This window comes from Solanum dulcamara, chromosome 6, assembly GCF_947179165.1.
Source record: "Solanum dulcamara chromosome 6, daSolDulc1.2, whole genome shotgun sequence".
NCBI classification, from domain to species: domain Eukaryota; kingdom Viridiplantae; phylum Streptophyta; class Magnoliopsida; order Solanales; family Solanaceae; genus Solanum; species Solanum dulcamara.
In genome coordinates this window covers 1,928,812-1,953,337 of record NC_077242.1, presented here as the reverse complement: position 1 = coordinate 1,953,337, position 24,526 = coordinate 1,928,812, and the positions used below count along the sequence as shown (strand labels likewise).

The window sequence follows — 24,526 nt, the reverse complement described above, 5'->3', positions numbered from 1 at the left end:
TCACTTAACCGTGATAAGTTGGGTTGATTTGGTGTAAACATGAATAAGTCTTTACCGTGCAAACACCTAAATGGTTGGAATTGGGAAATGGCAAGTCAAAGGCGTAGAACTTTGAATAAGTTAAGTCTTTGGCTCATAAAAAGGTTAAAAAGACTCCACAAGAGAAAATTTGTGTCAGTTACTAATAAAATAAAGAGTTGTTATTGACCTTTCATTAAGAGGTTTAGAACATTCAAAAAAAATAATCTTTATATAGAATATTTTTGGACATTACTGTTAATTCTAAACTGTTGGGGAGGAAAAAAATTAACCTGTCAATCAAAAACATGAGTCAGAATCCATCAAAAAGGCTACTGTTTTTATTCCTTTGCTCCCATTTTCTCTTCATCTTACTAGTTTCCGAGGCATTAGACACGATTACTACAGATAAATCCATTAGAGAAGGTGACACAGTTGTTTCAGCTGGTGGGATTTATGAACTTGGATTTTTCAGCCCTGGAAATTCCAAGAATCGTTACGTTGGCATATGGTACAAGCAGATATCACCTAGAACTGTTGTCTGGGTTGCAAACAGAGATATTCCACTTGATGACACTTCAGGAGTGTTAACACTTAAACCCAATGGGATTCTTGTACTAGTTGATAATTTCAATGTCTCGATTTGGTCATCAAAATCGTCAAGATCCTTAAAGAATCCAAAAGCACGGATTCTGGATTCGGGGAACCTTGTTGTGAATGATGGAAATGAAAGAGACCTGGAAATTAATTTTGCGTGGCAAAGTTTTGATTATCCAGGAAATACTTTGTTACCTGGCATGAGGCTTGGACGTAATTTGGTCACGGGCATGGATTGGTACACATCCTCATGGAAGAGCAGTGATGATCCTGCTCCTGGTGAATATATAAACCGTCTTGATACTCATGGATACCCGCAATTGTTTGTGTTGAAAAAATCATCTATAGTGTCTAGCTCAGGGATATGGAATGGTATTGCATTTAGTGTTAGTCCAAATAGTAAACCAAATACACATTACACTTTCAAGTTTATTATTAATCAGCAGGAAATTTCCTACCATTACAAGCTTAAGAACGAGTCACTGCCCAGCAGGATGGTGCTCAACCCGGAAGGGGTGATAGAACACCTAACATGGATTGAGCGCAATCAGAGCTGGTTTCTATACCTGACAGTACAACTTGATAATTGTGATCGTTTTGCTTTATGTGGTCCTTATGCAAGTTGCAACATCAATAACTCCCCTCCATGTGACTGCCTTCAAGGTTTCAAGCCTAGGTATTGTTAAAATGTGTGATTATCACACCTTAAGCTATTAGAGATAACACACTTGATTATTTAGTTATGTTTTTACACGCCCCCTCATGTGTGTGCTTGATTCTATTTCTTGGGCCAAGCAGATAGATTCTCTTTTGATTACTTAATTATTACTTCACAGGGATCCTCAACAGTCAGCAGCTGATTGGTCTAGTGGTTGTGTAAGGAGAACTTCTTTGGATTGTAACAAAGATGATTTTCTTAAACTTACGGGCATCAAGATGCCGGATTCAAGAAACTCCTGGTATAATGAGATCATTAACCTTGAAGAATGTGAGAAATTATGCTTAGCTGATTGCAACTGTACAGCCTACTCAAATCTTGATGTTAGAAATGGCGGAAGTGGATGCATACAATGGTTTGGAGAACTCATTGATATTAGAGAGTTGAGCCAAAATGAGCAAAACCTGTTTGTGAGAGTTTCTGCTTCAGAAAAAGGTAATGACCCACCCTGCACCATTTTCACAATATAAATGCACAACTCTTTAAAACTGAAGAAGCCCTGGCCAACAAGTTACTGTTTACCAAGTTTGCTCATAACAAAATAAAAAGTAATACACTCACGTAGTTCACTACTGATATGGCCAACTCATATGTAAATTGAAGACTGCTTATGAACTAATTGTTGAACATATTCAGGCACGAAGAGGAGGAGAAAGAGGTCAGTCCTGATTGGTGTCATTTCAGCAGTGGTAGCAACATTTATTCTCAGCATTTTAGCTTGGTTTTCCTTCCAAAGAAGAACAGGTAAATATAGTTGAGTCACTCTTGTCTACCAACTTTATTTGAAAATTGTCAAGTCTAAATGCTGATATTGTTCGCCTTTACCAAATTCTCATTGATATCATGTTTGTGGCGGGCGAATGTATATTGACAGGTTTAGAAGTTGAAAATGAGGACATGGAGCTTCCATTGTTCGATTTAGTTACTGTTACTAGTGCCACTGAAAACTTCTCTTCTGCGAATGTGATTGGGGAAGGTGGCTTTGGACCGGTTTACAAGGTAAATCAACATTGATCTTCTACTTCTGGCTAGAAGTGGCATCTTTAACCCTTGGTAGAAAATTGCAGGGTATCCTACCAAATGGACAAGAGCTAGCAGTAAAGAGGCTATCAAAGCATTCCGGACAAGGCTTTCAAGAGTTAAAAAATGAAATCGTTCTCATTTCTAAGCTGCAACATAGGAACCTTGTCAAGCTATTGGGTTTCTGTCTTGAAGGAGAAGAAAGGATGCTAATCTATGAGTTTATGCCCAACGCTAGCTTGGACTATTTCATTTTTGGTCTGGTTTACATGATTCATTAACTAAATTATACTTGATAGGTCTTCAATATCTCAGCATCACTCAATGATTATTGTGCAGATCCAAGCAGAAAAGCTTCACTCGCATGGAAGGAACGCTTTGAAATTGCTATGGGAATATCTCGAGGTCTTCTTTACCTTCACCAGGATTCAAGATTAAGAATTATTCACAGAGATCTCAAAACCAGCAACATTTTATTAGATAGTGACATGAATGCCAAAATTTCTGACTTCGGCCTTGCCAAAATATTTGGTGGAGATGAAGTGGAAGGAAAAACTAATAGAGTAATAGGGACATAGTAAGTTTCTACACATCTTTAAATCATAGAATCTTTATTATATTAGATCAGTACATGAGCATAAATTTATTGAATTGATGTAGTGGATATATGTCACCGGAGTATGCTGTTGATGGGAAGTATTCAGTTAAATCAGATGTATTCAGTATCGGCGTAATCATTCTTGAAATAGTTAGTGGCAGAAAGAACAGGAAATTTCATCATTTGGAACATCATCACAATCTTTTGGGACATGTAAGCACATATGGCACAAAATTCGTTCCCTTGATTCGTCTCTTTCAATTGTGATTGCATCTGTATAAATGTGTTCTGATTGTTCTTTAGGCATGGTTACTTTGGACTGAAGGGAAAGCGTTGGAACTGATAGACGAACATATCAAAGAATCATTTTCAGAATCTCAAGTGTTGAGATGCATCCAGGTTGGTTTGTTATGCGTCCAAAAACTCCCAGATGATAGGCCTACAATGGCATCAGTAGTTTTCTGGTTGGGAAATGAAGGCCTGGTTCTTCCTCAGCCAAAGAAACCTGGTTTTTTTATCGAGAGGAATACAACGGAATCAGTAGAGTCAACTGATGAAGGATATGTAAGTAACAGCATGTCAATAACAATTCTAGGGCCAAGATAGACATAAAATCCATCAATTGGAACTTTTGAAATGTATCAACTTTGTCCTGTTTGTCAACAGTATTAGTGTATATATGATTATATGAGGTGAATTGAGGAAGATACTCAAGTAGTCCTGTTTGGCATTTCCATGTATTCTTTGATACTATAATGGACGTAATGAATTGGCCTATTCTGAGTAACAACCTTCTAAAAACTTGTGAAACAGGGCATCATAACTTAGCCATCAGCAGGGCGGAAGATCATACTGTATATTCTGATTCATCGACACTAAGCACAAATTCTCGAAAACTGACATAACTTCTAAAATTAGTCAAATTGACACGTGATAAAATCTGAGTAAACGCACAATACGAATGTAATGTTAAAACAAAATTGCATATAATATGTACAACAAATGAATAAGAAATTAAGTCATTTTTCCATACATATACTCAAGTTTTCGGAGTACGGATGATGTTATGTGAATAAGACGTTATCATTGAGAGGAAGGTGCACTGAAATTTCCTTTTGTCAAGGAAAATAATGAAGTAAAATCCACAAATTAAACCAAAAAAACTGTTTTCCCCGTGGCACGCAACAAAAATGATGGTTCATATTTCTGTCCACTTCAATTTTTACCTTTTAACTTTATTTAATGCCACCTACTCCCTCCGTCTCCGTTTCAATTTATTTGTTTGTCCCGGTTGATTTGACACAGAGTTTAAAAAAATAAAGAAAACTTTTGAATCTCGTAATCCTAAATTAAAGATATGTTAAATGTATTAAAATGTCATTTAATCTCATAATTTTAAATATGTCAATCTTTTATTAACGTACTAAAAAGAAAAGTAAGGATAAATAAATTAGAACAGATGGAGTATAATTTTGTGTTGTCTTGAGCTTTAAGGAAACACCCAGGAATATTCATGTACTTGCCTGTTTTCACTGTGTATACAGTGTCCCAAAAAACTTGGATAATAATTAGTGTCTTTTTGCAATCTTACAAATCAGTGGCACAGCTAAATCCCCTCCAACAATTATAAAGCATTGTGCTAGCAGGTGTTATATAGTTTATAATTTATAATATTGGAGTAATTATTATTAAAGAAATAGGTATTACGGTTTAAATATAGTTGAGTATAGGGGTGTGCAAAAATCGAATCGAAAAAAAGTTATTAGGTTATTTGGTTAATGAGTTTTTAATGGTTTTATAAAAAAAATTATCGGGTTATTGGTTCGATATTGATTTTTAATATTGGATTATTGGGTAAACCGATAACTCATTAAGTAATTTACTACTTTACCCCTAAATAAATATTAAATATTAATATCAATACGTTATTGGTTATTACCTTTGTCCTTTGGCTTTCAATTCACACTATTGTCCTAGTTTTTTATTTGTGTTACACTTGTAAAGTTTTTTTCATGTTAGTCACTATTGTTTCTATTTTATGAGCATTCCGTAAAATTGTATTATTGTCTTGTCGCGCCAAATTATTGGAAAAGTCATATAATTATTTTATGAGCATTTTCTTATTGGTTAAATCGAAAACTGAACTGTTAAGGAACAAAATCAATAAACCAAAAACTGATAAAAAAATATGTTATTAATTTAGCATAGTTCAAATTTGAAAATCAATAAATCGAACCAAACTGATTGATACACACCCCTATGGATGAAATATTTTGAATAATACCACTGAAATAGTTGAACAGGGCACTATTGTTGAAATAACTAAAAGGTGTGTTTGTTCTGCAAAAAGAATGCGACTTTTTTAAATGTGTATTTTATCTGCTTATATTTTTTATAAATAGAAACATCAATTAATTAATACGTATCGATCACTTTTAATTCAATTGGTAACTGGTGATAGGTTTATCACTTTGTTGTATTCCAAAAGAGCATTATCCGCTAATTACTATAAACAGATAATCACTTTTTAAATATAATCACTCTTTTAATATATGTAAACTTCAGCTACCATGGATTACACCATGAATTTAGAGCTGGACATTTGAGATCTCTTGAATGAAATTCACAACAATTTGGAGAAGAAGAAGAGAGAAATTTTATTCCATTAATCTTGATTACAATCAACTAACTACAATGCTTTATATACATATTGGATCATCACTAATCTTCTAACCAACTGACTACTGCTCTGTGCACTGACTGAATATGCTAACTGACTAACTATAAGTAACCTAACTAACTGACACGTCACTAGTCTCAAGCTGAATGGTAAGAACACATTCTTCATTCCAAGCTTGACCAGCAGATAGTAATGCTGAGCCTTTCCTAATCCTTTTATAAGCAAATATGCAGGTTGTTCCTTTGTTCTTGTATGGTGAATTTTGATTAATCCTTGTTGTAGTTTTTCTCTTATAAAGTGAGAATCAATATCTATGCGTTTGGTACGCTCGTGAAATATTGGATTTGCTGCTATTTGGATAGCAGCCTTGCTGTGACAGTACAGATCAATAGGTTGTGTAATTGTAACTCCCAGTTCTTTGAATAATCCAGTTATCCAAGAGAGTTCTGCTACTGTAGAAGCCATACTTCTAAACTCAGCCTCTGCTGAGCTTCTTGATATTGTCTCCTGCTTTTTAGACTTCCATGATATCAAGGAAGAGCCAAATTTGACCATATATCCCGTGACTGACTTTCTAGTTTGTGGACAAGTGGCCCAATCTGAGTCACACTAGGCAACTAAGTGATGAGAAGTGTTTGATGACATGAGGAAACCAAGACCTGGAGCATTCTTGATGTATTTGATGACTCTAATGGCAGCAAGCATATGAGACTCATTTGGTTTATGCAAGAATTAACTTAAAACCTGAACAGTGTACGTAACATGAAACCTATTAGATCAAAAAAAGCTCCATAGAGAGCAACAAAAGTCCACAGAATGTCAGGTCTAGTCATGATAAGATAAAGTAATCTGCCTATTAATCTTTGGTAACCCCCTGGATCCATCAATAACTTGTCATCAACCTTACTTCCCGTAGCCATATCAAACTCATAGGAAGTGAATTTTTGGTTGAAATTAAGAGGAGTTCTCCCCCTTGCCTTGAATCTGCAATCAGTTCAAAGGCATATTTTCTTTGATTTAGCAAAATCCCAGAAGTACTTCTGGAAACCTCAATGCCCATAAAGAATCTCAAGTCACTAAGATCCTTCATCTTAAACTTCTGCTGAAGGTTGAATCTTGTAGACTGAATAAGATCTAAATTGGAACCAGTGATGAGGAGGTCATCCACATACACTAAAACAATAACAACATCTGAACCAGCTGTGTAAGTGAAAAGTGAGTAATTAAAATGACTTTGAATAAATCTCAAATCCTGGAGAGCAGCTGTTAGTTTCAAATTTCACTGCCTGAAAGCCTGCTTCAGACCATATAAAGACTTTTTGAGCCTGCAAACCTTATTAGGAGAACCTTTGTGAAAGTCATAAGGGACCTGCATGTAAACTTCCTTGATAAAGTCCCCTTGAAGGAAAGCATTGACACATCCATTTGATATATAGACCAGTGCTTAGATGCTGCAACAGCTAGAACAGACCTAACTGTCACCATCTTAGCAACTGGAGAAAATGTCTCCTTGTAAACAAGATCCTCCTGTTGACTGAAACCTTTGACAACTAACCTTGCCTTGAATCTTTTTACATGACCATCAGCCTTGTACTTGATCTTAAACACTTATTTACACCCTATGGCAAGGAAAATCAACTATGTCCCAAGTATCATTCTCTTCAAGTGCAACTATCTCTTGCTTCATTACAAGGACCCATCTATCATCTTTGACAGCTTCATGATAATTCTGAGGTTTAATATCTGAGGAGTAAGCAACTAGACATCTTGCATAAGCAGGGGACAAAGTATCATAGATGAGATAGTCAGACATAGGATAAGTACAAGTATTAACTACATAATCAGTAAACCATTTTAGAGAAGCTCTGGGTCTGCTAGACTATCTCAGTAGTTGTAGAACAGAAGTAGGAGGTTGAACAATAGTTGGAGGCTCAATATTAGGTAATTGACTATGTGGAGGAGATGGAATATCAGTTGTAGGCTCAATAGTAGGTAGGTTCTTAGGATAGGCCCTACCTGAATATCCCATAAATACAACAGGTAAGGCCCTAGCTGTAATTTTTTCTCTTTTCTGGACATTAACTGCATATGCAAGGCAACCAAGGGCTTTAAGATGATCAAGTGATGGTGAAGTCTTGAAAAATATCTCAAATGGGGATTTGTGGCCTAGTACAGATAATGGAATCCTATTTATAATGTGTACAGTTATAAGTACACAATCACCCAGAAAGTTATAGGTATGACTGCCTCAAACCTTAAGGCCCTAACTATTTCTAGGATATATCTATGCCTCCCTTCTACCACCCTATTCTGTTGTGGTGTATGAACACATGTAGTTTGGTGAATGGTCCCTTGTGCAATAAGAACCTCATGAACAATTGGATTATTGAATTCTGAGCCATTGGCAGTTCTAAGAGTCTTAACAATAGAAGCATATTGAGTTTTAATCCTGCAAAAGAAAGATTTTAACAACCAACAAGTTTTATCTTTAGAATTTATCAGAAACAACCAAGTCTAAAAAAATCATCTACACTGGTGAGGAAATATCTTTTCCCATCAATAGTTGACACTCTATATGGTCCCCATACATTAGCATGTAGCAAATCAAAAACAACATTTGAATGAGTAGTACTAATAGGAAATGGTAGTTTAGTTTGTCTAGATAGAGGGCACACAAGACATAAACCATATGATATATCTATAGTAGTATGTAAAAACTTTTTCATCTTCTGTATAGCTGCAATGGGCATGTGTCCAAGTCTTCTATGCCAAGTATTCAGTGTAGCATTGTCCTTGACAGTAGAAAGAGTTGTTGTAGAATGATGTACTTTATTAGAGACTGAAAGAGGAGAGTTTAGAAGTTGAGCTATACCAATCAGATAGAGTCCCCTTAAATCTCTACCCCCTAAATCTCTACCAATCCCTAATACCTTGTCACTGCAAAGGTCCTGAAACACACACACCTCAAGATAAAAGCCTACCATACACTGTAGTTCCTTAGTGATTTTGGACACAAATAGCAAATTAAATTTGAAGTTTGGAATATAAAGGACATCTTTAGTCTGTTGTGATGCCAATATATGCACAAAACCTTTGTGTGTAATATCAGATTTCTCATCATTTGGCAAATGTATCTATTTAAGTTTTGATAACTGTTGGAATTCACTTAGTATATCTAGTCTTGAGACCATATGATTAGTTGCTCCTGAATGTATCACCCATTCAACTTGGTCCAATTTCGACAGCAGGGACAAAAAATTGCTTGTATTTGAGTCATTAGAGTTAGAAGGACTAGTAAGGTTAACTGTGGGTGCATTTGCTGCAATATTTGAATCCTGCCCTCATTTGATCATCTGTTGAATCTGATAGTATTGCTTAAGTGAGAAAATTGTTGCTAAGTGTTTATTGGTAGTTTTCTTTGATGATTCCTCAGCTACATGTTTCACCGCAGGCTTTGGATGATATTGAGGCTTTGTCTTTGACCTGTTATAATGTGAAACTCTATCACAATGATAGTCACCCCTCTCATGTTGATGACCTTTGTTGTACTGGAAATTCCTCTCATTTGTCTGACCTAGCAATCTCCTACATACTGCTCTAGTATGACCTGGATTCTTACAAAAATCACAATACAAATATGATCTCTTAGGTCTGTAATTAGGTGCTGGCTTGTTTGTCATCAAGGCAGTAGTCTCATCGATCTCCAAATCTAACATCACATTAGTGAGTGATCTCTGACTCTCTTTTTGCATGACTAGGGCATAGATTTGATTCAAGCTAGGTAATGGTTGCATCATGAGAATTTGACTCTTAGCTCTAGAATAAGAGTCATTCAATCCTGTAAAAAGTTGAAAAATCCTGTGCTTTTGTTTATGTTTAGTGAATACTCTTGAGGTCTCGCAATTGCATGTTGGAGGAGGAATCAAGGCATCAAATTCATCCCAAAGATCACTAAGTCTGGAGAAATAAAATGACACAGTATTGCTTCCTTGAGTGAGGAAGGCTATCTCCTTGTGCAGATAGAAAGTTCTTACACTATTTTTCTTGTCAAACTTTTCCTTTAAGCTTTCCCAAATTTTTCGAGAATCAGATGCATATGTAATTCCTATCATCAATTCCTTTGAAACTACATCCATGAGAGGACAATCGCAATACACCTTTTCCATCGCTTCAACAATGCTCCAGTGTATGAAGATTTTACACATCTTCCATCAACAAAATCTAGTTTGTTCTTGCCAAGTAGAGCAATCTTCATGTACCTTCTCCACAAAGCGCAATTCTCTGTTCCAATTAGCTGAATTGCGATCAAAGTTATTCCTAGTGTATCCGTTGTTTGCAAAAATAATGGATCATTGTGATCAATAGCTGGCTTAGTACAATTTGATGGTGTCTCCTCCATTATCGAAATCAAAAAGGAAAAAATGAAATCAACAGATTTGATGCTTCGCGGAAATGCGCACACTTGAACGAGTACTCTGATACCATGTAAACTTCAGCTACCATGGATTACACCATGGATTTAGAGCTGGACATTTGAGATCTCTTAAATGAAATTCACAACAATTTGGAAAAGAAGAAGAGACAAATTTTATTTCATTAACCTTGATTACAATCAACTAACTGCAATGCTTTATATACATATTGGATCATTACTGATCTTCTAACTAACTGACTACTACTTTGTGCACTGATTGAATATGCTAACTGACTAACTATAAGTTAGTTATAACAACCTAACTAACTCACATGTCACTAGTCTCAATAATATAGTAATAATATTACGCCTTACGCCAATAGAGTGTCACATGATGCACTAATAATCTTGGCAATGTAAAGGATATCTTTTATACGGCATAGTTTTTCGATCGCTATATTCTTGCCGTAGCGAATATGGATTAACAACTCAATTATGAAAAAATTGGTTAAAAATAAAATAATTCGATCGTCAAATTTCTATCTTGTGGTATTTTTTATTCTAGTTATTTTTTTTTCAATTTCTCTATTTGTTTACTGTTTATGTGATATTATTTTCCGTATGAGTATGTTTTAATAAGAATAACACATTTTTATATTTAAAACTAAATTAGTTATGACTGAGTTTTTATAAGTCCACAAATATGTTACAACGTATACTTTAACACAAATTACAGCACTATAAGTTTCTTTATTTGTTAAATTCTATGATGAATTAAATTACATTACATAAATTAAAGCGGAGAAGAAATAAAATAATTAATAAAATATATTTATGAATTACAACCAAAAGACCAGAGAAGATAGATTGTGACTTAACATACTGAAGGAAAACATTCAGTACGTACATTTCCTTCCATTTCCGTATTCTAGTTTAACTCTATCGAAAAGTTTGTAAAAGACGAATTTGGAATAATATAAAGTGCTTATTTAATAGAGAAAAATGTTAGTTATAAAAAATATTTCAATTTGCTAAAAATAATAATGGAAGAAGCAGAAAGTACAACCTTAAATAGGAGATTGCATTAGAACTCCCTCTTTTTCTTAGATCAAGATCTAGGATGGTCCAAAAGTTGCTATATTAGTGGCATTACTATTCTAAACTTGGAATTTTATCACTCGAGATAAAAGTCGTTCAAAATTTTGAGTTTATGTAAAAAAAATATATTTATATATTAAGTTAATTTCTTAACATAAATATATAATTTTGATCAAAATTACTGAATTTTGTTAGATATAACTCTAGATCCAAGTGAGCAAAGCTGGGAAGTTGCCAAAATTAGGGATAGTAATGACATGTTCAATCTGCAAAGGAGCAAATCATAATAAGAGAAGTTGCCCAAAAAATCCTAAGCCTAAGTGCACACCAACACTCATACAAGAGGTATACTCACATTAACTTAGACTTTTACAAATTACATTACTTATTAACTTAGTGTATTGTTCTATGGTGTTTCTAGTCACAGCGGTCCTCTACTGGAAACAAGAGAGGAGAGTCCAATATGAAAGAGCAAGTAGCAACAATACTTGTAAGGCAAAAAGAAGAGGTGCAGGAAGTGGTTACAAGAGGCCAAGAGTTGTGGGACAAGGTGTATTTGTTTCTGATACTGGATATACTTATATTAATGTAAGTTTCTTATAATATTATGAATATTGTATTTTCAAATGTGAGTTCAAAAATAACTAAGTTGTTAATATTTCAGCAAGGAATGGCTAGTAGTAGGAGGGTTAATACTGCTGTACAAAGTTCTGCACACATGACAGGTGATATTGGTTATCAACCCAGCAAGGGACTGAAGTGGAAAGGCAGACAAGCAAATACTCAAAGAGAACTTCAAGTTCGAAGTGTTATGCATCGTGTTCAAACCAGATCAAGTGCTGCTGGAATTCAGACAAGGGCACAAGCCAAGGGAAAATCTCCCTTAAAGAAAACTTCTTAGTTAATGTGTGTGGTTGGTAGTTGTTAATGTACTTTTGGTATATTTAGTACTTGTGGTTGTTCAACCAAACCCTAAATTAGTGACTGTTTTTGTGTTTTGGTGATTGACGTTTTAAGTATTACAGTGGTTGTTGGTTGAAACAATGAAGCACTATGTTGTTGTTGTGTTTCATGATCAGGAAAAATGTATGGAATGCCACTATTTATGTTATTACTATGTGTTATTATCACTACCTCTTTGTATTTTTGTATGTTTATGTAGTATTACCTATTCTACTTAGTTGTAGTTTTATGAAAAATGGGAAAAAAGATGTATTGAATAGACACCAACACACACACACACCCCGTCATACGTTAATAACATTTTCACTAATCAACTACACTATATGAAAGAAGATTATAACATTACATATCAAACTAATACACAAAATCAGTTTTAACATCCTTCTACACTTCAATTGCTTTTGTTGTTTGTTGGTCTTCTTCAACAGATCCAAAATCACAACATTCGCTTGGTTGGGAAATTCCGGATCATACCAATCGAAAAACTTACAAGGAGTTCGAAATAAGGACTGCATTACATAAAATCAAAGTTAAAAAAAATACATAATACAAAATAAAAAGAAAATAAATAAATAATACATACCCCATAGTGCCTACAACCGAGGAATCTACATTCGGGGTTGTCATTTGTCGATGAAATTCTCACAATTGGAGGACTTCCACATGAACAAACAAGTCTCCTATTATAATTCATGAATTTAGCAATTGCAAAAGAAAGAAAGTGGGTTCTAAGAAATTTGAAAAGGATGAGAAAAGCAAAGAAAAATGGTTGAATAAATAAAAATGGTGGAGAAGAGAGAGTTTTCTGAAAATGGAGAAAAAAACAAAGAAAATTGGACATTTTAATGGTTTTTACCATTGGAGCCTGTGATGTGGCAAAAATATTACTCCCTAACGCGCCTGATTGAGTTTGTACTCAATTTTTATGCCATGTGGACGCTGCAGAGGTACGCGATAGTTAAATAAACGAGTTCAGGGGAATATTTAAAATGGGTTATAGTGTAGGTGTGCACTGAATAAAAAATCTCAGGTTCGGAGGGGGGGGGGGGGGTCTTTAGCCATACTGCCTTAATAATATAGAAAAAAAGCCTTATAATTACAATTTGAGAAAGGTAATAACTAACAACACAAAAAAATGATAGTAGCCAAAATAATCTTTAAGATGAAATTATCATTCATCTTCACATTTACTAGTTCTTCTCACCCTCAATAAATATTTGCAGTGATTATTGTTTATATATTTTAAAGAAGAAGAAAGATAGAAAGTGTAAGAGTAATGAGTAAAAAAATGAACAAAGTTGTCCCAAGAACACAGTGCTATGAAAGATCCATCCTATCAATTTCAGACAGATTATCCAAAAAATTATTTATAGCAATATTATTTTTTATACGAGTTTATTTATACATTTTAGGATAAATCACTATAACCTGAAAAAACATGATAACATAATATATAAATATCATTACACCAATAATAAAAAATATGATTTAAGACAAAAATGGATTTAAACCCCCCCCCCCCCCCAAAAAAAAAAAAAATTAACGTTCGAGGCGTGCGTTTTTTATGCCCAGGACTTACGTTTTTATGCCCGAGGCTTACGCCCCAAATTTTAGGACTTACACCCTATGAATCTACGCCTTTAATTTGCGCCCCGAAGCATTTTTGATATACCCCAGAACTCGCCCCGAAAACGTTTTTTAAAACACCGGTTAGAAGTATCTATCATTACTTTTTGGGGGACAATGAAATATATTCATCCAACATATTTGCTATACATGCTACATAAGCCCTATTCTATGTGAAGTATTTGTAATGAAGTAAGGTACATATCAATTCTGATGACTCAAAAGAATGGTGTAACCTTTACAAGCTCAATAACTACAGGTATCATTTCGTGAAATAACTCAAATTTCAAATCACTCACTTACTTATGATACGGATGTAGGAGCATCAATTTTGTTTCTATTAGCTTTAGAGAATCCTATTTAGGGTAAAACTACCGTCAAAGATTATGGTGTAATTCTTAATCAAAGAGTTCAAATCGAGCCCTGAAAATGAAGTTGCCTTTAATGAAAAATAGTTTATCTCCAAAGTATGACTTGCCAGCGTAAATCCGAATCAGTCGGGATCGAAAGAGGTATCAACCACCAGTGGAAAATGAATAAAAAATAAATAGAAAAGTTGTTATTGGTGAGCATAATTGTCAGAAGTTCAGCTAGTGCAGGGAAACTGTTTGATAAAACATACAGCGACTCATTAAGGGCAGTTTAGTCATTACGAATATTTTTTAATTCTTTATCAGTTGAATATGAAAAATGAAAATGAAAATTCGGTTGGTGGCATTACAGTAATTAAGTTCAAGTATGATGGCAGATTTTATAAAACATCAGATCGAAGTCGACATACAAACACACTTTTTTTTCTCTCTCTGCTCAACAGCTAGCTTCTCTGTATACCCACCCCCACCGACATCTTCAGTGCAGAAATGGCAATGCTTCAATGGCTTCTTCTTCTTCCATGCATTTTCTTCATCTCAGCTTCTGCTGCTAAAGTTCAGAGTAAGAAATCTTTTCTTTTTATTTTTTAATCTTTAAATAAATGTTTCCAATCTGTGTTTTGCTAGTTTAAACTGTGTTACTGTTGGATCCAATTAAGGGTTGAGTTTTAACAAAGTACTGTACAGTATTTTTAAGACTTATCAATAATTTATTCTGGTGTATATTTTATTGAATAAACTATAATGTGCTGATTGCTGAGTAATTTTAGCATTGAAGGATTTTAAGTTCATGCAAATAGGACTGTTGATAATATATTAAGTGCATTGTTTCTGGGACAGCTAGATCTACTTTTTTAGACTTTGTTAAATGATATTATCTGGTTGCTGATCAATATTGATCATTTTCCCACCGTGTGTTGTAACCCCCCAATAACATTAAGTGGTAGTGTGCACAGTTGTGCTTTGGCTATTCGGGATCCAAATTCGAGATTTTCCTGGGAGGTATCGGGAAGGATTTGCAATAGGTTATTTGTACAATTATCAAAGATATATCTTAGTAATAGAACCTTGGAGTTAGTCAATCTGCAAATTCAAGGCTGCAAATCTTCTTGCTGGTTCCTTGATTTTGTGAAATGTTTTGAGTAGTTAGTTAGGGAAGCTGCTCAAATTGGTCTTTTTTTCTTTTTGTAATTTGTGGTAATATGAGAAGATACTTGTAAAAATATGATACCTAGGCCTAACTCAACCCAAAAGCTAGTCACGAGGGCCACCTGTCCATTCTTCAACCAATGTAGGACTCTAACCTACTCTAAAACCCTCCTTTCACATCCGGACACCAGTCCATTCTCCAATCAATCTGAGACTCTAATCCATTCTAACGACTTGTCTCTGATATCATTTAAATGACACCGTGGCCTAACTCAACCTCAAAAGCTAGTTCATGAGGAGAGTATATTCTCCAACCAATGTGGGACTCTAACCCACTAATGGAAGTGCTAAAGATGCTTTAGTTTATGACTTTGGTTAATATATTGGAGCCTAATTTTGTATCTTTCTCCTTTTCTTCTTATAACTCTTCTGATAATATGGTTGTTGTTGATAATCTTTCTCTGAGTGTGCTAGAATTATAGTCTCAGGCTCGCAGCGTAAATGATGTTTACTCTCCTTCTCTGGATCTTCTTCCTTTAGTTAGTCTTAGATACTTAATTGCTTGTACTTCCAATTACCAAAAGCATGTTGACATATGTTTCGAGCCTCTTGGGTTGGATGTAATTTACCCTTCTCATTTCCAATGCGTATTCCTTCAAGCAGATAGCTTCTCGATCTTGATTCACTATTGTTGCCTTTATGATCAACCTCTAACGCATAATTTTTCTTGATAAAAAATACAGCTAAGGTAACTGATAATCCAGCTGATCAGCTGGTATCTGCCCTTAATAGTAACAGGACTGCAAATAAATTATCCTCCTTATACAGCAACCCTGGTTTGGCATGCTTGGCTCTGCAATATATAAAAGCATACGGAGGTGATTGTAAAGTAGTTGGAGGGCCAGATGGCAAGAAACCTGCTGAATCTGAATTCGCCGAAACTTTTGCCCCTAATTGTGGTGTGCAGGCGTCATCGCTTGCTCAAATAACTGGAAGATTTCTCGCATGCCAATCCAAGTATGCTGAACCTTCTGAAGCATTCAACGATATTCTTATAAGAAATAGCAAAAGTTTGGATATTCTCTATAGCAAGAACCACACTGAGGTTGGTGCTGCTGTGAGTGGCTCCGATGGTGGTGGCCCCTATTTCTGGTGTGTACTATTCAGCAATGGAAAACCAAAGAGCAGCTTTACCACAGGGGGAGGAGAGCCTAAGGTAAGTAGGCCTGGATGCTTCAGTGGTTCTAATGACCAATGCAATGGTGCTAATACTTTGTCTCAGACCATATATCTCTGGACAATCAGTGTAGGAGCTTCCTTTGCACTGCTTTATATCTTAGGAGTATAAACCATCAAGGGATTTGTTTTTGGCTTTGATTGAACGGCCTTTTTTTTCTTGTGTTGGTAATGACTTCATTTTTTTTTTTGAATTACTATTTGGTGAGTGTTTTCGAGAATTCCTTGTTCTACATATTGTAACCACCTCTGAATATAAATCTGTATGCTGTACAAAATCAGAATCAAATGCAAAGTTTTGCATAGTTTCAGGAAGGTAGGCATTCTTGGATTGATGGGCCTCTTGTTGAAGCTGGCCTACCTTGAAGTAGGTAGGGATAGCAATAGGGCGGGTAAGGTGGGACAAGCCTCGACCTTCTAAGATATTGACCCTCCCTGCTCTACCCTGTTTGGCATTTTTCAAAAAAAATTGTCCTGTCCCGTTTATATAATCTTTCTTTTCTCCTCTTTATTTCTAGTTAGCCAAAGAAAATAAAATTTGAATAGAACTTAAGCCTCATTTCTTTGTCTGATAACCATGTACATATATATATATATATCAACTAAATTAACTAATTAAACTATGTACGAGTTACATATTTCTTCAGCTTGGAAGGTTAGGGTCACTGTCGATGACACACCATTACTTTGTTCAAAACTCAAAAGCATTGTTTTGGCTATAGAAATGTGGAAAAAGATGTGATGAGTGTGATTGCAAAGAAACACTCCCCCAGGACATGATGTTGATATGTAGTCATGAAGAAAAATAATTGCTCAACAAAGTCAGAGGCATTTTATTATTTAGCCATTCCAGATCTACTATGAGTCATTATACTGTGTAACAGCTTATATGTCCTTTTCTATCATGTTCTGACAATTTGCTCAACTTGACACAATGGTCCCGGCTCTTGAATCTTGACTTGATCAAATATCAGAAAGAAATACGCAATTGTTTCGTGTAAGCATGCTAATAAATGCTCGTCCAATAATGAATATATCCAATGCTCTATCTTTAGGGGTGGAGCTGCATGGTCTGGAGGGGGTTCAATTGAAGCCCCTTCATCAAAATATTTTACTGTACATATAGAGATGAACAGATTTTTTTGTATTGTATATGCTGTTGAATCACCTTATACAATAGAAGGTTCTTAAATTTCTTGTTCCGACATTGCTGTCTTGGTTCAAGAACTGTTAATGTCAAAACATTGTCACTGATGCATCTTTTCTCATTTGAATCATCTGTTTCAGCTATACTAATCTCTATGAAGAAACTTGGCTCCTTTGGTTGAGGTAATGCCACTTCGTCATGGCTCAACATGAAAACCACTGATGACATTGTTGGTCTTTCTACTGTTAGTCGTTGAACACATAACAGTGTCACATGAACACATCTTAACACTTGGGATTCCACAAACGATTCTTTCAAACAATCATCGATTAGTTCCAAGGCCTTTCCTTCATTCCATAATAATCAAGCCTATAGCAAAATCAAGTATAGTTTTCAATGATATGTAGGAAATACAAGTGTAGCATGAAACGACGAAAGCAAATGTTTGTTTGTATCTTGCTTACAAGTCCTGTAAGACTGTGATGGTGATCTGGATGACGAAATGTTATGTTCTTTCTTCCGCTGACTATTTCTAGTATAAGAACACCAAGACTGAAGACATCTGATTTCACTGAAAACTTCCCATCAACTGCGTATTCTGGAGACATATAGCCACTGCATAAAGACATAATGTTTAATCTATGTTATATGATTTGATGAAGGTAAAGATGAATGTGTTGATGAGTTGGCTAATTGAACTTACTATGTCCCTATTACTCGCTTTGTTCTTGCTTCATTTTGGTCCCCACCAATAATCCTAGCCAGTCCAAAGTCTGAAATTTTGGGATTCAATTCACTGTCCAGTAAAATGTTGCTGTCTTTAGATCTCTATGTATGATCCTTAATCTGGAGTCCTGGTGAAGATAAAGAATCCCCCTTGATATTCCCATTGCAATATGAAAGCGATTTTCCCAGGGAAGTTGTCTTTTCCTGCATTCATCTGCAGAAATGTCAGTTCATTTTGCGTTAGCAGAACAATGCTGATATGATAAGATGTACCCTTTGATGAAATGAGTCAAGAGAATCGAACCAAAGATGAAGAAGTCCAAACTATTGTTTGGCATATATTAATAAATTAGCATCCTTTCTTCCCCTTCAAGACAACAGCCTAGAGTCTAATTAGATTTCTATGTTGAAGTTTGGAAATCAAAACAACTTCATTCTTCAACTCTTCAAGATCTTGTACGGAATGTTTGGAGAGCTTCTTTACTGCTATTTCTGGTCCTGTTGATAGTTTTCCCTGACAGACAATCCACGCAAAGTCTAAGCCACTAGAGGATCATCATATATTTGACTAAGATACAGAGAGAAAGTGATTCTAGTTACCCGATAAACAGATCCAAAACCACCCTCTCCAATGATATTATCAGATGAGAAATTATTATTAAAATTCGCGTATTGCACCTTCCTTTTTGACTATGCGTTCAAAACGCGTTTTGTTCCCTTTTTAACTACGCGTTCAAAACACATTTTGTAGTATTTGACTATCTTGCATTCTCCCACTTGAAGATTTAATTGAGAATCAATTAAGTCTTCACACCATTTTTCCTACCCAATTACTGCTATGTTACGTTTCTGCTAGGCCAACAGAAGATCGACACCATATAAACTTGTTACTGTTGATCGGCTTCGTAAACATATCTGTTAGGTTGTCATTAGTGTGAATTTTCTGAATATCCACACCGCCTTCTTCCACCTTCTCACGAACAAAGTGATACTGAACTCGTATGTGATTTGTCCTTGATTGAAATGCCGAATTCTTTGGATTCTTTGCAAGATGCAAAGTACTCTGACTGTCACAAAACAGAGCAACCTTCACTTGTTTGTACCCGAGCTCCTCCAGTAACATCTGCATCCATATTGCCTCTTTGCTAGCTTGTGTAGCTGTTACGTATTCTTCTTTCATCGTAGATGTAGCCACGATAGATTGCAGTTTTGAAATCCAGCTTACAGCTCCTCCAGCAAGAGTAAACACTTAACCTGTGGTGGACTTGCTTTTATCAAGATCACCTGCATAATCTGAATCAACATAACCTTTAACAGTAAAGTCTGATCCTCCATAACACATTGCAGCGTCTGAGGTACTCCTAACATATCTCAGGATAGGCAGCAATAATTTTTGAAAAATTATTGTCAGCCAGCAGCCTCCTTTTACGCGTAAAAATAAAACACAAAAAAAGTGTAAAATTCTTTTACGCGTTTTCATTCTTCTATAAATAGAGGGTCTCGTAAAAAGGAGAGTAAGAATATAAAGAGAATTATACACCAAAATAAATAGAACACAAAGAGAGTTATACACCGAGATAAATATCATAGTCTTGAGTGTCCTTTTTAGTAATTGTTCCTTCCTTTTATAAGAAAAAATGTTTATTGTTGTTTTCTCCTTATACTTGAGAGCATTGCCCTCTCATATTATCATAGTAAAATCCTTCTACCTCGTGGTTTTCCCTCTCTATCTATTTGAGGGGTTCCACGTAAAATTCTCGTGTCTAATTTATTTTCATTATTTATTATCATATCAAACTTTAGTTGTGATTTTAGTTGTGGTGCTTCCTCCTCCCAATAAATAAATGCCCATTCCATATTCGTGAGCTAAACTTAATTACGGGACCTTCCCACACAAAAAATTGTGGATAACCACTGGTGTCGAGGCGATCTACATATTCTCCTGGAGAAGGATCATCACTGCTCTTCCAAGACGACAGAGTCCAACACAGGCCAATGACCAAATTGAGGCCTATTTTCATGCCAGGTAACAAAGTACTGCCTGGATAATCAAAACTCTGCCAATCATAGTCTTTTAGACTTACCAAACTGGCATCTTTTAACACAAGATTTCCAGTGTCCAAAAGCTGAGCCACTGGATTCATCAACGTTGTAGATGAATTCGATGACCAATCACATCTTGGTTTCCATTGAGTAATACAATCCGTTTGCTACTGACCGTTAATATGCCAGAAGTGTCATTCAGTGGGTTCACTCTATTGGCAACCCACACTACTTCTCTGCCTTTAGGTAAATTCTTGTACCATATACCGATATACAGATTCTTGGAATTTCCAGGGCTGAAAAATCCAAGCTCAAAGTTTCCACCAGCTGAAACTATAGTATGCCCATCTTTAATGGGACTATTGTCCGATATAGTGTCTAAAGCAGAGGAAAATATGAAGAGCAATGACACTATAGTACTGCAGGAACAGAAATAGAAACCGGTAAAGCGTTTCATGGAAATTGTTTAGTCCCTTTGGGTAATTTGGAATTGTGAAGAATCAAACCAAATAAAGAAGGAAACTTTCTGTTATAAGATGCAATTTCTCTCTACCACAACTATTTTTTGACTGGTCCTTTTCGTCTCCTTTCGAGTAATTAACCTCCGAAATCAAACAGATACTTTGAATATTGTATTAGGAATAGATTTTGAATACTTCAATCTCATTCATTTTGACTTGATGGGGTACCTACATTTTATATGCTACAGGACAGTGGCGGGCTCCAACTAATTGTATGCTCCCGAATTAAACATAAGAATCCAAAAAAGTGTGCAATTTTTTAAGGTGTCCTACTCGAGTCATTTCATTCATAAGTGCAAGATATTTTATTTATTGTTATAAGTTGATGACTATAGTAGATACATACGGTAATAGTACAACACATGATGTGTGAGTTAAATGTACGTCACGTGTCCAATTAATTAAGTGGAAAAAGGTAGACCCATTATTTATCGAGTTTTGAATCATGCACCACTTACCCATCAATTATTAGCAGTGGAAAATTGACCTGGTCTTTGGTAGTTGAGCAATCCATGATTAATTATTAACTGTGGAAGAGTTCTCTGTACATTGCCCTAAAATAAAGGGAATTTCCTCTCTAAATTTTGACAGAGTTGGCATGGTAATAAAAAATACAAGCTTAAACTGTTGATAGTAATTATGTAGGCTGCCTGCAGAATTGACTTGTTTTCTTGTTGACTTGTGTTTTCTCCTGAAGTTGAGTCACTTTCATCCCTTTAATGTTTGATATTTGATTTTAAAATTTATCACAAAAAAACTGCAGTCTAATTAACATTCTATGTTCTATAAGAAGTCAACAAGAACCACATAAATTATGTCTTGGTTATGAAGAAAAAATATAGTAATATCTTTTGTTCTTAATCAACTTTAATTACAACTGACTAAATACTCTGGAATTAACATTATATATCTGAATTACAACATAAAGTGATGTAACAAGCCAACATATAATTGGTGTGCATTGAATTCGGTGTAAACATACCGATGGGAGAACTTTGCAAGCTTAGCCACAGGTACTGCTAAAAAAAATTAAGAAAAGAGTGTTGCAAACAAGCGAACTAATTGTTCACTACCTGGCATACCATATTGTGATTGGGGTGTCACTCACTGTAACATTTGCATATTGGTTAGAAGAGAACTCTTCATTTGAATTTCTTTCTATGTAAAAGCCTGGCTGTTTAGCCTGTGGCAATACACCTTCATTGTTTAACATCACAACCACAGACGACATACTTGGACGATCTTCAGGACATTGTTGGACACATAATAGACCAACACATATTGATCGTACCACCTCAGATGTTGAACAAGAATCACTTAGGCGTTCATCAAGTAGTTCTATCGACCTACCTTCTTTATAGATTTTCCATGCCTGTACATTTTACAAGCTTATTAGCATGGCAAGCTAGCTTAGATTTGTAAAATATTTGTTACTAGTAGATAAATATGTTCGTATATATATAGTACAACAAATGAAAAATCTTACATGTCCAAGTAGGTTAAGGCAATGGTCTGGATGAGAGAATCTTCTATTACTTTTCCCACTCACGATTTCCAGCACTAAGATACCAAAACTAAATACATCTGATTTTACTGAGTGTAGCCCGTGCAATGCATATTCTGGTGAGAGGTACCCACTGCAAATAAAACGTACCGCAAAAAATAGAATTTGAGTTGCTAATGCTGGAAAAGATAACTTAAACTATCTCAAGATTCTTCATAGGTTCAAAATACTACAGAGTATAAGAGGTTCTTAGTTCCAATGACTCAGTTTGTCTTGGCTCCAATGTCATCCTCTTCACATATTTTTGCCAAGCCGAAGTCTGATATCTTTGGATTCATATCCTTTTCTAGCAGAATGTGTTAGCTTTCAGGTCTCTATGAACTATTCTCAATTGTGAATCTTGATGCAGATACAAACTCCCCGAGCTATACTGTTGATAATGTGAAATCTCTTAGGCCAGTCTAGTACCTTGCTTTGTGTGTCCTCTGCCAATAGTTTGTTAGGTCATTAACAGACTATTTGGAATAAGATCACTGAAGTACTACTCTGGGCAGGAATTCACTGTGACACAATTAGTATATAATTTGCACATTATTTGATGGAGAGTAGTACCAAGTATAAATGAATCAAGACTCCCGTTTGGCAAGTACTCATAGATCAATATTTTTTCTTCCCCTTCAATGAAGCAGCCAAGAATCTTCACCAAATTCCTATGCTGAAGTTTGGCAATATATACAACTTCGTTCTTGAACTCATTTTCTCCTTGTGTGGAAGTTCTAGAAAACCGCTTGACAGCTATTTCCTGTCCTTCAAGTATGCCCTAAACATCACAATCTCCGTATGTTAGTAGTTTCACTACCTATTTTTATGTAGAAAGTACACAAATTCAGTTATGTGTCCAATTAAAAGACGAAAAATCAAGCTATTGTAACACAAGTTCATGCACCAGAAGGACATTCCCTCTATTCCCACTTTCTTCCTTTAGCTATTGTATTAGTCTCCTTTGGTTTCTCAAAGCAAAGATTCATTTCATTATGCCTTTTATCATACAACTTCTACACTGAATCTAAAGATGAAGCGTTACTCTGAAGGACCGGAAAGATTTTTTTCTGTCATCTATACTTTGTAGAATTATCTTTCGGGCATAAAGTGGTGTATTTCTTAAACAGGCGTAAAGTGTTGATACCTTGTAAACAGGTCCAAAGCCCCCCTCTCCAATCTTTCTATCCATTGAAAAGTTATTGGCAGCCTTTACTATGGTTGATAAATCAAACAATAGTATTTCAAATTCTTCAGCGCAATTGCCATGGTTGAAATCTATCTTGTAGTTGCCAATGTGTCCCAACCTTCCTTCCAAAAGCAAATGAAGTGAATTTGTTTAAATTGTGAATACTAGATATGAAAGTTCTTTTCACTATTATTTAAATTTCTGTTTCTATTCCTAATTCCTCTATTTGCTTATATGTCGGGGCAAAAAGGGACTTATCCAGCTTACCTTTCTTTTCGAGCTCTGAAGCCTTTTTCCTTCTTCTATAGTGATCAGCAGGCTAAGGATTACCAAAATTACACCAACTGATGACGCCAGAATCCAGATAAGTGATTTTCCTTTCTTTCCATTCGATTGCTCCAGACTATCATCTGCAAGTATCCGTTCCAACATAGATAAATAGATTAATAAATTTCACTCTCTCTGTGGGAAGTTGGTTATGTTATTGACTGTGTTATAAAGGTTCTGCAAACCTTTGGAGCACTGTCGGCCATTGTTCTTTTGTTGATACGTGGAATATACCAAAATAACGCTTAATTTTGTGGTTTTAGACATGTCATATGGAAAGGTGAAGTTAAAGAGTTGCCAAAAAAAGAAGGAAAGAGATATTCTTTTTGAAAATAAGACAAACAAATTGAAACGGAGGGAGTACTATCTTTAGGCTCCACTAAAAATCACTAAATAGCAACAAGCAAACCTGATTCAGAAGCAGCCACTCTAATGTAGATATCTAGCCCTCCTTTAGGTACCTGCCGAATGTCAGGTAGATCCTTGAACCACAATAAGCATCCACTTCCTCCCTCGCATATGTCAGAATTTGAGTAAGCCAT

The 24,526-nt window shown here is 35.4% G+C and overlaps 4 protein-coding genes and 1 pseudogene across 4 annotated transcripts; 2 read left to right on the top strand and 3 right to left on the bottom strand.

Moving 5' to 3' along the window:
• Positions 1–276: 276 nt before the first annotated feature.
• Positions 277–3,609, top strand: LOC129891812 (G-type lectin S-receptor-like serine/threonine-protein kinase At4g27290). The gene is made up of 8 exons (XM_055967298.1): positions 277–1,291; positions 1,452–1,768; positions 1,970–2,077; positions 2,193–2,332; positions 2,401–2,611; positions 2,693–2,930; positions 3,014–3,164; positions 3,255–3,609. Exons 1-8 carry the CDS (start codon positions 327–329, stop codon positions 3,555–3,557), a joined length of 2,433 nt encoding a protein of 810 aa, XP_055823273.1. The 5' UTR covers positions 277–326; the 3' UTR covers positions 3,558–3,609.
• Positions 3,610–7,510: 3,901 nt separating this feature from the next.
• LOC129891811 (uncharacterized) lies at positions 7,511–9,743 on the bottom strand. The gene is made up of 4 exons (XM_055967296.1): positions 9,078–9,743; positions 8,350–8,579; positions 7,886–8,080; positions 7,511–7,817 (listed from the first exon to the last, which is right to left on the bottom strand). The coding sequence occupies exons 1-4, from the start codon at positions 9,741–9,743 to the stop codon at positions 7,511–7,513; spliced, it is 1,398 nt and encodes a 465-aa protein (XP_055823271.1).
• Positions 9,744–14,511: 4,768 nt separating this feature from the next.
• Positions 14,512–16,766, top strand: LOC129892249 (uncharacterized). The gene is made up of 2 exons (XM_055967811.1): positions 14,512–14,665; positions 15,996–16,766. The coding sequence occupies exons 1-2, from the start codon at positions 14,593–14,595 to the stop codon at positions 16,598–16,600; spliced, it is 678 nt and encodes a 225-aa protein (XP_055823786.1). The 5' UTR covers positions 14,512–14,592; the 3' UTR covers positions 16,601–16,766.
• Positions 16,767–17,326: 560 nt separating this feature from the next.
• LOC129891808 (G-type lectin S-receptor-like serine/threonine-protein kinase At4g27290) lies at positions 17,327–21,285 on the bottom strand (annotated as a pseudogene).
• A 709-nt stretch (positions 21,286–21,994) lies between these two features.
• LOC129891807 (G-type lectin S-receptor-like serine/threonine-protein kinase At4g27290) lies at positions 21,995–24,526 on the bottom strand. Its single transcript, XM_055967289.1, has 5 exons — positions 24,394–24,526; positions 23,925–24,067; positions 23,080–23,249; positions 22,412–22,562; positions 21,995–22,297 (listed from the first exon to the last, which is right to left on the bottom strand). Exons 1-5 carry the CDS (start codon positions 24,524–24,526, stop codon positions 21,995–21,997), a joined length of 900 nt encoding a protein of 299 aa, XP_055823264.1.

Coding starts and splice junctions, on each gene's coding strand:
- LOC129891812 (XM_055967298.1), top strand. CDS start 327: ATGAGTCAGAATCCATCAAAAAGGCTACTGTTTTTATTCCTTTGCTCC. Junction 1,292..1,451: donor CTTCAAGGTTTCAAGCCTAG/GTATTGTTAAAA, acceptor ATTACTTCACAG/GGATCCTCAACAGTCAGCAG. Junction 2,078..2,192: donor TTCCTTCCAAAGAAGAACAG/GTAAATATAGTT, acceptor TTGTGGCGGGCG/AATGTATATTGACAGGTTTA.
- LOC129891811 (XM_055967296.1), bottom strand. CDS start 9,743: ATGATAGGAATTACATATGCATCTGATTCTCGAAAAATTTGGGAAAGC. Junction 8,081..8,349: donor GCTATACAGAAGATGAAAAA/GTTTTTACATAC, acceptor TTTCTTTTGCAG/GATTAAAACTCAATATGCTT. Junction 7,818..7,885: donor GAAATAGTTAGGGCCTTAAG/GTTTGAGGCAGT, acceptor CATTATAAATAG/GATTCCATTATCTGTACTAG.
- LOC129891807 (XM_055967289.1), bottom strand. CDS start 24,526: ATGGCTTACTCAAATTCTGACATATGCGAGGGAGGAAGTGGATGCTTA. Junction 22,563..23,079: donor GAAAAAATATTGATCTATGA/GTACTTGCCAAA, acceptor TTTTATTTGCAG/TGGGTACCTCTCACCAGAAT. Junction 22,298..22,411: donor GCCTTAACCTACTTGGACAT/GTAAGATTTTTC, acceptor TAAAATGTACAG/GCATGGAAAATCTATAAAGA.
- LOC129892249 (XM_055967811.1), top strand. CDS start 14,593: ATGGCAATGCTTCAATGGCTTCTTCTTCTTCCATGCATTTTCTTCATC. Junction 14,666..15,995: donor TTCTGCTGCTAAAGTTCAGA/GTAAGAAATCTT, acceptor TAAAAAATACAG/CTAAGGTAACTGATAATCCA.